Raw genomic sequence first — 17,942 nt, 5'->3', positions numbered from 1 at the left:
GTATTTTACAGAGGCTGTTACAAAATTGTACAATGTACCATTGTGGCATAGGAATGGTCTTCATTGAATGTTGCTTTCATTACAATCTGATTTCAAGGGAGTTAAGGAATTTGTCATGAGCAATAGTGTCAGAATGTTTGTGATGCTCTAATCACAAACAGAGAGCTTAATTTGACCTCTGTAACAAATAGTTGAACAATACTTTCCAGGTATATAATCATTATAAATATAATGTATACAAATACTCCATTTACTAATGTGTTGAGTTGCCATGGCAGATGAAAGATTTATTAAAATAATCAACTTATGAAAATAGATTATCATTTTGTATTGTTCTTGGGTCAATCAAAAATGATCTTGGTCTCTCTCCCAGGTGAGACCGGGCTAGTGTCTCCTGTATGGTAAGATGACATTCTGTCCAGGTCCGTGCTTTGAACTCTGGATCTGCCTTTCTGCATGGCCATTGGATCAGTGATTGGGGCCTGGCCGAAAAGCTCTTTCATCAAGCTGCTCTTCTTGCTGCGGACTACGCCTTCCTCCGGTTGAGGGCCCGTGGTGTCTGCTGGTATAGTGACAAAGGAGGGCTCATACGCCCCAGACCCCAGGTTCTCCACCCTGGCCTGGCTCTTGATGTATCTAGGAGGGCTCTTTCTCAGGCTGTGGGTATGGCTGGTATAGGCAGGCTTTCCACTGTGTAGGTTCTGGATGGTTTCTTTGAATTTGTAGAGGCGCTTGGTCCTGGGAGAGGATTCAAGGGCCTTGTTGGCACGTTCTGTATTAAGAAAGTCCTCCGGAGTGTACCGGACCTGGCTTTCAAATGGCTCTGTTTGCTCTCCTGAAGCCTTTGGGGAACTCGCTGCCTTCTCTGCAAGGCAATTCTCCTCACCCTGAAGCTGTGGATCCTCCTCAGAACCACCATCCAACTCTCCATCCTCTGTGGATAAATATGATAGTTGCTTGCACTTTTGAAAAACATTTAGGGTTGTCAATCCCCTGGCTTTTTTTGTGGATATAACATGACACAGGAAAGGTTATTTCAGTCCTGTTAATTACTATGACACGTGAGCTTTAATTACTCCCAATGTTTGGGAGTTTGCTGTCTTGTTTGCATATACTCTGTGACTGGAGAGTACATACCAGACTCTTCAGAGTGTAATTTAACCATTTATTTCCTCAATATCCACTTAGCTTCGCATCTGTTCATTGGTAGTCCCAATAGGCTGTAGTAAAGTTTTTAAAAAATCCTTACCAGCATAGTCTTCATTATCGTTTGATCCTCTGTCATCCACTGACATGTCTGCTGCGTCACTTCTGTCTGTGAAGTCGATGGCAAAGGACTCCTGAAAAAAACAACCAGATATCAACTTTACACTGGAACTCACTACACAAACTTTTATCAAGGAGTTACTCTTTTGCTTCTATCGGTCAATATTGAATAAATGTTTTATTGACCGTTACCCATTTATACAGCTTTCTGCAAAGAATGTGAGAGAGAACGAAATCCATGAACGTACCCAGCTCAAACTCTTCTGCTTCTCCAACTCCAGATGTTCAAGTGAACTGGCATATTCTAGTTCAAGTTGGCATGGAGCCTCGATGGGGAGAGAGGATAAGTCATCTGTTTGAACAGATTTAGTTTCTCTTGCCCCTGTAAATGGGAAAAGATATTCAGCCTCAAGTAAAAACAAATAGTCCGATCTGGATCATGGGTTGTACAGGTTAAAATTAAAGTAGCTCATAATGTCTTTGTACCTTTTCCGTTCCAGCCTTTTGGAAATCTATGTGAGTAGATATTGTGGATCTCCAATTCTCTCTCTTTTTCCTATATTTCATGTTAAATGCGTCAGTTAGCCATTTCTCAAGAATGCAATATGTACAATAAATGTATCATCCTGATATCTGTTACCAGGCATGTTTGTTGCCAGTTGCCTGACGACTCAAACTGAATTAGTCTGCTGCTCTTCTGTTCGCTACATACTTCAGTCTGAGACTGCCGTAGTTTGTGGTGAAGTCAAAATGAGGGGTGTTGTACTAAACAAAGTAATCAGCGATTGGATAATTTCTAACCAATTAGAGAATCAAAGCCAATGACAATTTTTCAAAACGCCGCCTTACCCATGCGTGTTCTGACTCTGGCCCAACAAATCGGTTTCTGGGACCAATCAGAACGGTTAGAATGTGTTTGCATTCTAAAAATCATTGGGGAGGTACTCCGATCCAGGCTCATTGCTGAGAAGAAACTAACGTCCGTGGGCATGGCGTAGCGTTTACAAGAGGGAAAATGAGTATTTAGCTTCAATTATGCCTTCAGAAATACAGCTGTATTAGACTCCCTCTTGTGTTTACATTGCAGTACTGCGAGTTAAATGACTGTCACTCTTTCAAACAACACTACACTCCAAAACTACTCAGATCTGGAACAGTTTACCTACACTGATTGTACAAAACATTATGAACACCTGCTCCTTCCATGACATAGACTGACAAGGTTGGGGGGGGGGGGGGTGTTCCTAATGTGTTTTATACTCTGTGTATGTTGCTGCTCTCAAGTACTTATAAACTTACTTTGATTTTTTTGGTCGACAAACTGATCTGTGCCTGGAGGTAATCAGACAGCTCTCTGGCCTCATTGGTCTTCCTTGTTTCTGTGGCAAGATGGCGATTGAAGGATATCTGTCTCAGCTCAAGATTTCTTTCCAAGTCCTGCGACACACAATATATTTAAGTTTCACTACAGGTATAACATTGTGATACTATGTGTACAGTATCAATCTAACATAACTGTATTGACCCTGTCCATCTATATTGGTCTCCCCGTAGAAGACCAATACAAATGGACAGAGTTGAAAACCCAATTAGTTTCAATACAGACATCCACCTGGCCTGTGAACATGGAGTCAGCCCTGCCATGTGAGTGCATGTACTGTACCTGTATCCTCTTGTTCTTCCTGTTCAGGTCCACAGTGATCAGGGCCAGCCTGTGGCTCAGCTCTTCCCTCTCTTCCAGGCTGCGGTCCTCGCTGAGCAGCTGCAGCCGATGCAGAGCATCCTTGGTGCGCAGCAGCTCCTCCTCCGTGCCCCTCAGATGCCTGGACAGACTGTTGCGGCGGATGCGGGCTTTGCGCAGGAGCTCCTGCAGACCGCGCACCTCGCTGCCGTGCTTGGCCAGGACCTGAGGGTGTGGGTGGGTGCAAAACATTATGACCTTAGCCAATGCTACAAAATCAGATGATTGTTGTTATCTGATGAGTTTGTTATAGATCAGTTATTAAAGCCCGAAAGAAAAACTGCAGCGTACCTGGGGAAGGCCACTCTGTGAATCCTGGAAGTGCTGTAGCGCCAGCATGTGGCGGCCCTGGAGCTGCTTCAGCAGCTTGTTCTCTGTGGAGACACCACTCAGCTGCTGCTGTAGCTCCCACACTTGGCTGTTGAGCTCCTTAATGCGGTGCCTGTGGGCAGACCTGATGCGCTGGTTTGGGCCCTCCAGGAGCTTGATTGGAGGGAAGAGAGGGGCCTTGCGTTTCCTTGAATCAGTGTTTTTCTTATTTTTGCACCACTGCCCTCTCTTGTTTTGCGCTGAGAGGAAAAAAGCACCTAAGTGTGATGCTTACATTGGAATATGCAGCAAACCATCTTGGCCTATAGGCCTACACTTACAGTGCATTCGGGAAGTATTCAGACCCCTTCCCTTTTTCCACATGTTGTTACGTTACAGCCTTATTCTAAAATGGATTAAATAAAAAATTGTCCTCAACAATCTACACACAATACCCCATAATGACAAAGCAAAAACTGTTTTTTATAAATTTTTGAAAATGTATAAAAAATAACAAACTGAAATACCTTATTTACATAAGTATTCAAACCCTTTGCTATGAGACTCGAAATTGAGCTCAGGTGCATCCTGTTTCCATTGATCATCCTTGAGATGTTTCTACAACTTGATTGGAGTTCACCTGTGGTCAATTCAATTGATTGGACATGATTTGGAAAGGCACACACCTGTCTATATTAGGTCCCACAGTTGACAGTGCATGTCAGAGCAAAAACCAAGCCATGAGGTCGAAGGAATTGTCTGTAGAGCTCCGAGACAGGATTGTGTCGAGGCACAGATCTGGGGAAGGGTACCAAAAAATGTCTGCAACAGTGTGGCCTCCATCATTCTTAAATGGAAGAAGTTTGGAACCACCAATACTCTTTCTAGAGCTGGCCACACAGCCAAACGGAGCAATCGGAGGAGAAGGGCCTTGGTCAGGGAGGTGACCAAGAACCCAATGGTCACTCTGACAGAGCTCCAGAGTTCCTCTGTGGAGATGGGAGAACCTTCCAGAATGACAATCATCTCTGCAGCACTCCACCAATCAGGCCTTTATGGTAGAGTGGCCAGACAGAAGCCGCTCCTCAGTAAAAGGCACATGACAGCCCGCTTGGAGTTTGCCAAAATGCATGTAAAGGACTCTCAGATCATGAGAAACAAGATTCTCTGGTCTGATGAAACCAAGATTGAACTCTTTGGCCTGAATGCAACCGTCACATCTGGAGGAAACCTGGCACAATCCCATGGTGGTGGCAGCATCATGCTGTGGGGATGTTTTTCAGCGGCAGAGACTGGGAGACTAGTCAGGATCGAGGGAAAGATGAACAGAGCAAAGTAATGAGAGATCCTTGATGAAAACCTGCTCCAGAGCGCTCAGGACCTCAGACTGGGACGAAGGTTCACCTTCCAACAGAACAATGACCTTAAGCACACAGCCAAGACAAAATTCAGGAGTGGCTTCGGGACAAGTCTCTGAATGCCCAGCCAGAGCCCAGACTTGAACCCTTTTGAACATCTCTCCAAGCTGACAGAGCTTGAGAGGATCTGCAGAGAAGAATGGGAGAAACTCCCCAAATACAGGTGTGCCAAGCTTGTAGCAGCATACCCAAGAAGGCTCGAAGCTGTAATTGCTGCCAAAGGTGCTTCAACAAAGTACTGAGTAAAGGGTCTGAATACTTATGTAAATGTGATATTTCCATTTTTTATTTTAAATACATTTGCAAAAAAATCTAAAAAACAGTTTTTGCTTTGCCATTATGGGGTATTGTGTGTAGATTGATGAGGAAAAAAACAATTTTATCAATTTTAATATAAGACTGTAACGTAACAAAATGTGGAAAAAGTCAGGGGGGCTGAATACTTTCCGAATGCACTGTACGTCATTATAGCTAGGCTATTATAGCTAGGCTGTCTGTAGTAATGAGAAGATATGAAATATCACATACTAAGTGCTTTGGCTGTCATCGTGCCAAGACCTGGCTTCTTGCTTGGTGAGAGGGCAAAGGTCCTATTTGCAGTAGTGTCAGCCTCCTCCTCGTAGTCTGACTGGGTGCATGACCCCTGAGAGTCTTCCCTGCTGACTGTCCTACTGCTGTATCCCCTGCTTGACCTGGACAGGGTGGACTGGCCTGAGGAGCAGCTTGAGTCTGCATCCCCTGCACAAACTTCATAGTTAGCATTGTCCTGCTGCACTATGCCTCTGGTGTGGTGTCTCAGACTCAGAGACATGTCTCCCTGGCCAAAGATGAGCCTGCACCAGTTTCTGTAATATAGCAGACAGATATCCAATTAGTTGAAGTAGTTAATTTAGCCACACTGTATGTTAAATTATAAGAATCAAAGCAATCTATACTTTCAACTATAGCATACTTACATTAATTAATAGTATAATCCGTTTAGCTAGCTATCTAACGTTATCTAGCTAGGTCTAGCCAGTTGAAGACACCGAGAGAGTGACAGACATTCCTTGATTGAAAACCTTTCCTGACTTCAACTATTCTACATAGCTAACTAACAACCAAGCCTAATAATTCCCCATGCCAAGGCCATCCCTACATTCAATTATTAAAATATATTTTTCTCCCCCCACTCACTTGCATTCAGTTTAGTTATTATTTATTTTCAATAGCAAGAGACAGTCATTGACCGATTATGTTGTTGGCTGGCTGTCTCTGAACATGTATTTGTGGTTGCCCTAGAAACAAGCGTTCTCTAGAATAGGACGATGGGAAACGTAGTTGTCTGGCTACTGAACTGCGTTAGAAAACGTTCTAATTCTATGGGCAAATCATGATAGACGAGGAATGTTATTGCATTCCTTGATCATAGGACATTTCTTTGAACTGACTGCTTTTGGGAGAATTAAAGACCACACCATCCTAATTTGTAAATAAACTCAAATTGTTTTCAACTAAACCAATTATATTAGACTTATAGTACATGTTCGCAATTGTTTGTTTTGATCAACTTTCAGGATATACTACAAGAAAAAAAACGACACACTAGCCTATAATAAACACGCACACTGTAGATCTACAAAAAAAAACTGTTAGGCCTATAGATAAACATGGTCCAACAGCATACATTGCAACCGCCCGTTTTAACTCTTGGTTTTGTTTTCACTAGTTGCTCTGTTGGTCAGTGGCTATTTCTGTCCATATATGCACTTTGCAAGTAGCTGCAAACTAACTTTGTGGTCCCCATGCCGACAGACAGCTGAAGTTGCCAATCATTCGGTTAGCGCTGCACCCCTAGAAACCTGGCCCACCAATCCTGCGGTGATGGAGAGTTTAGGGACAAAAATAGCCTCAGTGGTGTGGCTTGTGTTCGCAGAGTAATGTCATGGGTGCGCTCTACTATTAGGGGAGGCAGCCTTTATCTTTAATAACCTACGCTACTACCTCATTCTACAGAACGCATTGTAACAAAATGGTTATAAAAGTATTTCTAGCTTCTTCATCTGGATCAACAGCGGTAAGCATTTACCCGAGTCTTTGTTTTTAAATGCTATTAACTTTGTTGGCCGGTTTCCCACGACTTTTGTTCAGCTCTTAATTCATGCGTTTATGTGACTGGCAAACAGATTAAAATCGGTTCAAATTATTATAGGCAATTTAGCGGTTTGTCAACTTTTAGTACCATTATTTGGGTCTAACTTCTCAGTTGAGGAGCACTGGGACTACCCGAGTTTCCTTATATATCTTGACCGTCGCTGAGATCACATTCCAAACCTGCAACAGCAATCTGTTGAAAATGAATCACCATGCATTCACTTGCAGAACCTTCTGGAATATATTTGAATTACCTCAAACCTAATCTACAGTATCAAAGAAAATGTACACTACATTACCAAAAGTATGTGGACACCTGCTCGTCGAACATCTCATTCCAACATTATGGGCATTAACATGGAGTTGGTCCACCTTTGCTGCAATAACAGCCTCCACTCTTCTGGGAAGGCTTTCCACTAGATGGTGGAACATTGCTACAGGGACTTGCTTCCATTCAGCTACATTAGTGAGGTTGGGCACTGATGTTGGACGATTAGGCCTGGCTCGCAGTCGGCGTTCCAATTCATCCCAAAGGTGTTCGATGGGGTTGAGGTCAGGGCTCTGTGCAGGCCAGTCAAGTTCTTCCACATGGATCTCGACAAACCATTTCTGTATGGACCTTGCTTTGTGCATGGTGGCATTGTCATGCTAAAACAGGAAAGGGCCTTCCCCAAACTGTTAACACAAAGCTGGAAGCACAGAATCGTCTAGAATGTCATTGTATGCTGTAGCTTTACGATTTCCCTTTACTGGAACTAAGGGGCCTAGACCGAACCATGAAAAACAGCCCCAGACCATTATTCCTCCTCCACCAAACTTTACAGTTGGCACTATGCATTGGGGCAGGTAGCGTTCTCCTGGCATCCGCCAAACCCAGATTCGTCCGTCGGACTGCCAGATGATGAAGCGTGATTCACCACTCCAGAGAACGCGTTTCCACTGCTCCAGAGTCCAATGGCAGCGAGCTTTACACCACTCCAGCCAACGCTTGGCATTGCACATGGTGAATTTAGGCTTGTGTTCAGCTGCTCGGCCATGGAAACCCATTTCATGAAGCTCCCGACAAACAGTTCTTGTGCTGACGTTGCTTCCAGAGGCAGTTTGGAACTCGGAAGTGAGTGTTGCAACCGAGAACAGACGATTTTTACGCGCTTCAGCACTCTGCAGGCCCGTTCTGTGAGCTTTTGTGGCCTACCACTTCGCGGGTGAGCTGTTGTTTCTCCTAGATGTTTCCACTTCACAATAACAGCACTTACCGGGGCAGCTCTAGCACGGCAGACATTTGACGAACTGACCTGTTGGAAAGGTGGCATCCTATGATGGTGCCACATTGAAAGTCACTGTGCCATTCTACTGCCAATGTTTGTCTATGGAGATCGATGGCTGTGTGCTCGATTTTATACACCTGTCAGCAACGGATGTGGCTGAAATAGCTGAATCCACTAATTTGAAGGGCGTGTCCACATACTTTTGTATATATAGTGTATGATATGTGAATGGGTTCTTTGTCCAGAAACTATAAAACAAGAAGTGAAAAGCTTTCATTAATGTATTAGTCTTCTACTCTCCCCAACCTAATAATAGAAAAAAGCAGCCAAACATGATCTCATAAAGAATAAACCTATCTATACTGTGTTTGTTGTCTGCCTGTACACCTGTGTGATGGTCCAGATCAAAAAGAAGCAACAGGATGTGCTTGGGTTCCTGGAAGCCCTCAAAGTGGACTACGCTCAATTGGACATTGCCTGCAATGAGGACAACCGCATGTGGATGAGGGAAAATGTCCCTGTGGAGAAAAAGCCCACCAACGGGATCCCCCTACCCCCTCAGATCTTCAACGAAGAGAGCTACTGTGGGGTGAGCATAACAAGATCATGTAGAAGGTGTGGTGACCAACAAGCCTACTCCCTACTGAATGGTTCAGGTAAAGGTGGGGGGAAAGTGTCCATTCAAAGGCTGAGAAAACGATTGGGGACTAAACAGAAATGTCTCATTTGTCTTTTACCATAGGACTACGAGACATTCTTTGACGCCAAAGAAGACAATGCAGTGTATGCCTTCCTGGGTCTGCCACCTCCTCCAGGGTCCAAGGTTGGAATTCAACTTTCACTTACTTTTCTAAAATTTTAATTATGTTTATATAGCTTTTTAGCTATAGATTACAACCACACAACGTGTTTTCCACTCAAGGGATTTTATAATGCAAATAAACTCGCCCCAAAATGGTTCACCTCCATGTCAGGGCCAGGCAGTTTTAATGTTTGTTTAGCTGAAATGCTCAGCCATGTATTGTCCTCCTAATTTGTTTTCGCTCAATTGCCTTTAGTAGGTTGAGACATGTCTGAGTGCACTCCACATATCATATTCCTTTGGAGGGCAAGTAGGAGTTAGTGAGGTTAATTGTATGAGAGGGATACAATGTGACATGTAGGCTAACGTAGTTGAGGATGATGCAACTGTGTTAAACAACCTGCCAATTTTCCTTGGTGCAGGAAGCGAAAGAGGCGGAAAAGGCATTTATCCTTGAGAATAGGCCTGTTGAAAATGGGACTGTTGAGAATGGGCCTGTTGAAAATGGGACTGTTGAGAATGAGACCGTTGAGAACGGAACCGTTGAGAGTGAGACCGTTGTGAACGGAACTGATGATGCTGAGGATGAAGAGAACCTTGAAGCTGAGGAGGTTGAGGAGGAGAACCTTGATGACACACTAGTAATACCTTTCTCTGATCCCCTCAGTCCCTGTCTCACCTTTACCATTTCTCCCCGGTTTCCTCCCATCCAGCATAACCTTTTTGTATAATAGGACTGTTCTTACAGAAGAGTCTGATGCTGTTGTAAAAAATTATGATATGAACATTTATATGGAGATATATTAAGAAAAAAGTACATTAAGCAAACTTCTCAACTCACTTTGGGATGCTGCCAAACCGAAGAGATTGACCTGGTGCATGAGCATCACAGAGAAATTATTTTTTATATTTTTTTTCAAGGAGGTGGCCAGGGACAGCAGAGAAAGTATTGCCCAGCTGAACCTGTGATCTTCCTCTAACAAATTCCACAGGCTTTTAGAGGGTGCTGTTTCAAGAAGAGTGCAAATTGAGTTCATTTTACTGGACCAGCTTCATGGGTATTTCTGGGAAAACAGTTCAGCCGCCCTCTGCTTTCGCAGTTATCCAGAGTACCAGGCCGGTTTATTTTCCATTTAAGTTGCAATGATGTGGTACTGTTGACTGGACTGATTTAGCTGGCTTCCGGCAGTGTGATAATATGCAGTCTTCCTTGCTACAGCATACATCATTGCAAACCTCTCATTTCTCTCCACAGCACCAATATGCTGCTATTCATCACCTTGTAACCATATGTAATTTCCCTTCATTTATTCATGCATTTTCCTTTACTCAGAGGAGCTGCTGATGCTGATGCCTTACTCTGTGATGTCTTTGAACATGTGACTCCAGCAGTAGGGCTGCTCCCCTCCTGGTGTTTGTGTGCCCATGACAGCTGCTGAGTCATTACTATTCGAATACATAGTATTTTCCCCCTTGACGGCACATGGGTGTTTTCACTCTAGGAAAGAGAGGTTCCGATGGAGGAGTGCAATGGAGATGAACACACAGAGGAGATGGAAGCAGAGGTGGGAGGAGAAACAGGAGAGGAGGCAGCAGAAGAGGCCGCAGAAGAGAAGGTTTCAGAGGAGGAGGAGGAAGCCGCAGAAGACACTGTAATTGTCTCCCAGAATCCTGTGCTGTGTCCTCCCGTGACATCTCTATCTCTTTAATGTTTTATTTTCCTCTACCTCAGGGTTTTGTTTCCCTCGAGCTCCTGTTGTCCTCGTCTCCTCCTCAACTCTGGACCATACTAACCCACCTGTATACTGTTATATTGACTGTCCCATAACTGTTTCAATTGACTGTTCTGTAACTGTTTCTATTGACTGTTGACTGTTCTGTTTGTTCCTTAGATCTGTTGGATGTTCAACCACTTCTCTGTTCTGTATTAGTTAACTGTAATCTCTTTGTTTGTTGTTTAGTTTTTTAGTTTTAATTGACTCCATTTGCAGCCTTTGTGTCATCTCAATGACTGCTACATAGTCATTGGTCTTGATTTTCTTTTATATGTACTATGTCCTTTGTTCCACAACCATGTCTAGGTGTGTATGTGTTGTATGTGTTTCCATGTCTAGGTGTGTATGTGTCGTTCCACTGTCCATCCATGTCTAGGTGTGTATGTGTTGGTGGGGGTCCTCTGGAAATCCCACAATGTTGTTGTTCAATGTGCCTGATATGTGAGTTCTGTTCAAGTTGCACGACCTCCCATGTAGAAGTGTCTCATCCATGTTTGAGGAGAGGTTCTCTGTTTTCCACATGTCTCCTTGAGGTCATGCTATCATTCTAAAAATACTGATACACAATCTTTTCTATTTTCTACCCTTTCTGTCAGAAGGCCCCCGTGAAGGAGGAAGAAGCCCAGGTAAAGTGTTTTTACATTTCTGAAAAGTATTGAAATCAAATAGAAATTTGGGAGTCATGTTTTTCTCACTGTTTTTCTCTCTTATCCTAAACAGGAAGAAGTAGAGGATGAGGAGGCTAAGGTAACAGGCGACACTGTGTCCACCGGAGTAATGCCTGATATGAAGGGCATTATCATTAATAACAGCCATTGCTCTCTGCATTGTGCCATCTGCCCCACTAAGTAACGCTTTTAGCCTGGATCCAATAGACCTGGCACATGGTTCCATACTACATTGTGCCTTTATTGAACTCTAATATTCTGGAATTAAGTAAATTATTAACTTTTTTAGTCATTCAACTATTCTAAACAAAGCATATACATGTAGGTCTAAAAGGGACATACAGATGTTAGGTCTATGTTTTCCTGGCCATAGTCCCTGATTATAAATCAGTACTATGAAGTTTCTCTGCCAATGCCCAGGCCCAGCTATGTCTGCTAGCCAAAACATGATTACATCATACATGCTTAATAACATGCTATATACACTTGCAAAGTTTCTCACTCACCAGCAGCTTCATTCATTAATTAATGCTTTTATTGTGACATGAAAGCTGTATTGAGAATGGTAAAGGTTATATAAAGGCAAAAGCCTGACTGATCAGCAAAGGTCAAATTTCACATTGTTTTAATGTCTCATACCACTGTTGTGTTCTGCTGGGCTCAGAAGTGCCTCAGAAGCGAATGCTGGTGTTGAATACAATGTGCTGTGGCACAAACAAACAGACGCGGAGTAAACCGAGACATGTGTTAGTGTTACTCTGGGCACTGTTGTTCACTACGGAGTGAACCACTGTAAACTCGTTATTGATAAGATATTAAGTTATATGCTATTGAATAGGTTCAACTGAATATATCCATCAGACTTATGTGTCAATAGATATCAAAGCACTTGTGATGTTATTGGATTGTACACTGCTCAAAAAAATAAAGGGAACACTAAAATAACACATCCTAGATCTGAATGAATTAAATAATCTTATTAAATACTTTTTTCTTTACATAGTTGAATGTGCTGACAACAAAATCACACAAAAATTATCAATGGAAATCAAATTTATCAACCCATGGAGGTCTGGATTTGGAGTCACCCTCAAAATTAAAGTGGAAAACCACACTACAGGCTGATCCATCTTTGATGTAATGTCCTTAAAACAAGTCAAAATGAGGCTCAGTAGTGTGTGTGGCCTCCACGTGCCTGTATGACCTCCTTACAACGCCTGGGCATGCTCCTGATGACTCCTAGACAGTCTGTGGTGCAACGTGGCGTTCGTGGGTGGAGCGAGACATGATGTCCCAGATGTACTCAATTGGATTCAGGTCTGGGGAACGGGCGGGCCAGTCCATAGCATCAATGCCTTCCTCTTGCAGGAACTGCTGACACACTCCAGCCACATGAGGTCTAGCATTGTCTTGCATTAGGAGGAACCCAGGGCCAACCGCACCAGCATATGGTCTCACAAGGGGTCTGAGGATCTCATCTCGGTACCTAATGGCAGTCAGGCTACCTCTGGCGAGCACATGGAGGGCTGTGCGGCGCCCCAAAGAAATGCCACCCCACACCATGACTGACCCACCGCCAAACCGGTCATGCTGGAGGATGTTGCAGGCAGCAGAACGTTCTCCACGGCTTCTCCAGACTCTGTCACGTCTGTCACATGCTCAGTGTGAACCTGCTTTCATCTGTGAAGAGCACAGGGCGCCAGTGGCGAATTTGCCAATCTTGGTGTTCTCTGGCAAATGCCAAACGTCCTGCACGGTGTTGGATTGTAAGCACAATCCCCACCTGTGGACGTCGGGCCCTCATACCACCCTCATGGAGTCTGTTTCTGACCGTTTGAGCAGACACATGCACATTTGTGGCCTGCTGGAGGTCATTTTGCAGGCCTCTGGCAGTGCTCCTCCTGCTCCTCCTTGCACAAAGGCGGAGGTAGCAGTCCTGCTGCTGGGTTGTTGCCCTCCTACGGCCTCCTCCACGTCTCCTGATGTACTGGCCTGTCTCCTGGTAGCGCCTCCATGCTCTGGACACTACGCTGACAGACACAGCAAACCTTCTTGCCACAGCTCGCATTGTTGTGCCGTCCTGGATGAGCTGCACTACCTGAGCCACTTGTGTGGGTTGTAGACTCCGTCTCATGCTACCACTAGAGTGAAAGCACCGGCAGCATTCAAAAGTGACCAAAACATCAGCCAGGAAGCATAGGAACTGAGAAGTGGTCTGTGGTCACCACCTGCAAAGCCAGTCCTTTATTGGGGGTGTCTTGCTAATTGCCTATAATTTCCACCTGTTGTCTATTCCATTTGCACAACAGCATGTGACATTTATTGTCAATCAGTGTTGCTTCCTAAGTGGACAGTTTGATTTCACAGAAGTGTGATTGACTTGGAGTTACATTGTGTTGTTTAAGTGTTCCCTTTATTTTTTTGAGCAGTGTAGTAATAATCCATTTGTTAAAATCTGTATTTCCTAGTTACAGTAACCTGGTGAAAGCAAGTGAGTTGATCCAAAGCCAATCATTACTATTCGTTGTTTTAGGGAGAAGACGATCAGCCGGTTTCTGAGGTAGATCTACATTTACATTTACTTTGAATTGTGTTCGATGTTCAATAGCTGTAGTGTTCAGTCCTTAAATTGAATTAATTAAATACTGTAGTCTCAGTTTCTGAGCTAAGGGCCTTGGGTGTTCAGTTTTAATGTGTGGTTTGTTTGCATCCTTGTGATTGTGGTCTGTGTCCAATGTCCAGACAACTAACCTCACATATTCTTCTTTGGTGTAGCGTTTCTTGTGCAATATTGAATGCTTGAAACCCCTCTTCCTTCTTTTGTAGTTTTTGTCCCCGTCTCATTTTCCACAGGTCTCCTGTGGAGGGATTGCTGTATGTTTGGATGCATTTCATCTTAATCCTTGACACAGTTTTAGAACACTACTGATATTTTCTATGGCATGCCACCTTAGTGATATAATCATTAGATACCCTAGTCAATAACATTCCTATTTGTCATTTGATAAGATAGTTTGATGATTTGATTTTGAAAAATGTAATGCTCGTTTAGCTGCTACTCTGTCTACATTTAAATATATATTGTATAAGTAGTTAACACCAGATACAGTAACAAGGATAGTACAGTAAGTCTAAATAAATCCAATAAAGTCACATAAAGATAATTAAGCTGAACTAAATATTTTAGGGCTCCAGCTTGGTTCATGTTGAATCATGCATGTAAAGCTATCTGCAAGAGGGTCTCCTCCTCCAGCAACTCCTTGTACCTCCTCCACACATTGACCCCTCCCCCCTTTGCCCTTTTCCCCATCTCTTGGTTTGGTTTTCCAGGGAGAAGAGGATTTGGGGTCGGAGGTAACTGGATGTCTGCGACTGTGAATTTCTCTGGTTGTTCCCTTAGTCACCAGCTGTGTGGGTTTGTCTGGCAGAGATCAGAAGCCTTTGTGTTGTGGGACGGAAGAGCTTGTCTTGTGATCTATCTGCTGTTCGTTCCCTCATCAGTAGCCTGTGTTCACGCCCTCCAAACCTCTGTCCGTCTCCCCTCTCTTTTAGCCTTCCTCTTCCTCATTTCTTCCCTAGTCCTGTAGCTGCTTCCTTCCTGTCAGCCTGAACTATCCCTGTAGATTCCATTTTAAACAACATACTTTTCCTATAGCGCATGCCTCTGGTGACACCTCTGACCCCTCCATCTACACCACTGACACTTAATCTCATCCTTTCTAGGAGGAAGAAGAGCTGCGACAGCTTGAGGTAGATTGATACGAGTTTTTTTTTAACTACACTCGTCCCCCTCTACCTCTCCACCATTCTATCTATCTGCTTTTCTTGCTTCCACAACTTGCACAGTTTATTCAGCGTTCCTTCAATTTCCTCTTTGACTACTTTTTGTGTAGATTAAACAGACCCTATCTCACCTATGGCATCTGAACAGACTGTAGCCTTTACTATATTTCTTTAGCCCTCTCTGTCATGCCAGATAATCTCAATCACATAGTTGGATGAACAACATGGTAACTCTGGTAGCCATCAGAACACAGACCATGATAGAGAAACCCAGCACTGTCATTCATACTGATTTTAGTAAATTACACACACACACACACACACACACACACACCCCCCACACACACACACACAGAGCCTCTCCAACATTCCAAACTGCCACTGCCTGCCCTCCCTCCTCTTCCACACAAGCTTCACTGCTTTTGCTCTCTTCTTCCTCCCCTTTCTTGCTCTCCTCCACCTCCTCCACCTCCTCCACCTCCTCCTATATTTTCATTGCAGGAGCAAGAAGAGAGTTTCCTCTGGTTGTAATTTGTGGCGTCTTCTGTGGATCTTAGATCTCTCTCTCTATCTCTCTATGTCTGTCTGTGCTGCTGCATGGGTTGTGGTCTCTGTGGTACAGATAACTGATGGTGTGCAGCATGACACAACATCTCCAACACGGTCATTTGGTATATTTATGGTTATAATAATCATAATAATAATAATGAGAACATTAAGTAACACAGGGTTTTCCTCCCTCTTGAAGTCTCCTTAGTGACATGCCGTTTCACTTATCTCAAATATAGGTTGTTGTATCTCTTGCCTTTGTTCCCTCTTTGACATGGAAATGCTCAAAACCCCTGATATCCCCATCCTTAGGAAGAAGAAGAGGCCCCAGAGGTAACAGAGGTATATTCTGTCTGTGCTCCCAGCCCATTGCATGGTGTGGCCCCTGACGTGGAGTAAACGGATCTTAGGCATATGTGGATTTAGTGTGGGTTTGTGAAGAGCTCTCTACCCTTTTATTCCACAAGGCTGCCAGCATCCCTCCTGTGGTATGCTGTCTTTAAAATTTGGAAATTATCTGGACTCTGGTTGGGGTTTTGATGCAGTGTGACTGGGATGAGGTCATTGTCCGTTGGTTTACGTGTGAATTGGATCTTACAGTGTTGCATAGGAATCTCTAGTGACTTGACGAAAACCCGATGACAAACGGGATGTTTAAAAAGCCATTGGCATGGCTTCTCTTTGCGAGGAGAGTCTTGAGACTGAGTGTGGACAGGACAAGCACTGCAGAAGATTAATGGACTGTTTGTTATTGTGCAATGATCCCCCACAACAAGATCTTGGCAGTGTCATATATGTTGCACCAGACTACACTCTTTAAATAATTTGTTACCGTGGACATAATTTATCAAATCTTGAATACACAGCAAGCACTATATCCACAAGCAAGTTTTCTGGTAAACTTAGTCATTAAAAACAGTGAATTCATTGGTCACAGGACTAAGTAATTGCACTTCACCACCTTTTTAAAATTTAGCCCATAGGGTAAAGGCTATTTACGTTTGTAGAAATGTAGCTAATTGCATTAGCGCAACACCATGCTCAACCCAACAGATGCACCTCGGATGGAATGTGGTCTGATGATTTGTGAAGTATGCAGTGCCTTGCAGTTTCGTTGTCATATGACACCACCCCATAGAGGGCCTTGCTTAAAGGCCCACACTACTCTTACTACTTCACTAGCAGTTAAGGGAATGGTGCACTATCCCTGTGGCTAACTTGTTCCCTTGGCCTAAGTAGTGGATATATTCCTAGTGTTCCTAGTGTCTTCCCAATCTCATCTCTCCTACCTGTTTTCTTGATGCCTCCCCTGGATTATAATATGGTTTGACTCCCTTTTAACCCAACTATACATGCTACTTTTTCGTTTCCCCTGTGCTGGACCCTTCCCTTCACCAAAAAAATCTTTTTTTGTATTTTTTTTGTTATGCCAAGGAGGAAGAAGAAGAAGTGACAGAGGTAGAGGAAGCAGAGGTAGTATATCAACCAGCAAACACACGGATGTTCTCACCAGTGTTCGCCTTGATGCAAAAACTCTTGTTCCACTTTGAGAAGGATCTGAGCAAGACATTAGCCAGCTGAATATTCTACTGAATCTTTGTTATGGTTATTGATGGTGATAACTGCCTTATCTGAATGAAATCAGTTGCTCCACTCCTCAGTAATCTTGTTCAACTGTAATCAAGCACAGCTGAGAGATAACACTTAATTGGCAATGGAAGTTTTGTTCTGGATGCTCTCTTTATTAAACTAGCACTGTAAAATGAGTCATCTGTGCTCTTTTTTTAATTTAAATAAACTAATATGGAGTTCAACTACAGTCTGGCTCTTATATTGATAGTACTGAGTGGGATATCTTGGTTCTCCTCTGATCTGATGTCTTGCTTTACCTTGTCATCAACATTGTCATTACTCAGTTTTCTTTTTTCAGCAGGAAGAAGAGGATGAATAGTTACAGCCAGGAAAGGTTTAGGATGTCATTTACTACTGCCCAGGTAAAATAAACTACTTTATTACTTAATCAGAATTCTCTTCTCTGCCACTGGGTGGCAGTATGAGAGCAGGTAGTTTGCAGTGAACTGATGGCTGCATCGTATAACTCATAAACATGTCTTCTTGTTACTGAATGTCTTTCTAGAGTAATTTAAAAAGAAAACAATTCAGTACATGTATTACTCTGTGCCTTTTTGACCCATTTATCAAATGTGTCTTCATACTGGCATTATTAAAC

General features: G+C 43.3%; 1 protein-coding gene across 2 annotated transcripts; it reads left to right on the top strand.

The window, feature by feature from the left end:
• Positions 1-6,745: 6,745 nt before the first annotated feature.
• LOC311105877 (adapter SH3BGRL-like) lies at positions 6,746-17,663 on the top strand (the record flags this gene model as incomplete). Of its 2 annotated transcripts, XM_084148100.1 has the most annotated exons (12): positions 6,746-6,790; positions 8,539-8,724; positions 8,878-8,958; positions 9,360-9,578; positions 10,440-10,610; positions 11,309-11,338; positions 11,433-11,459; positions 13,914-13,940; positions 14,711-14,734; positions 15,104-15,130; positions 16,025-16,054; positions 17,643-17,663. In XM_084148100.1, 12 exons carry the CDS (start codon positions 6,746-6,748, stop codon positions 17,661-17,663), a joined length of 888 nt encoding a protein of 295 aa, XP_084004226.1. The 2 variants fall into 2 exon arrangements, with proteins under 2 accessions (XP_084004226.1, XP_084004227.1); XM_084148101.1 differs by lacking the exons at positions 9,360-9,578; positions 10,440-10,610; positions 14,711-14,734; positions 15,104-15,130; positions 16,025-16,054.
• Positions 17,664-17,942: the final 279 nt, after the last annotated feature.

Source organism: Coregonus lavaretus (genome assembly GCF_964263955.1).
Source record: "Coregonus lavaretus genome assembly, chromosome: 30".
Classification (NCBI taxonomy): Eukaryota; Metazoa; Chordata; class Actinopteri; order Salmoniformes; family Salmonidae; genus Coregonus; species Coregonus lavaretus.
The sequence above is the reverse complement of the archived record's forward strand: the minus strand, read 5'-3'. Positions and strand labels throughout refer to the sequence as shown.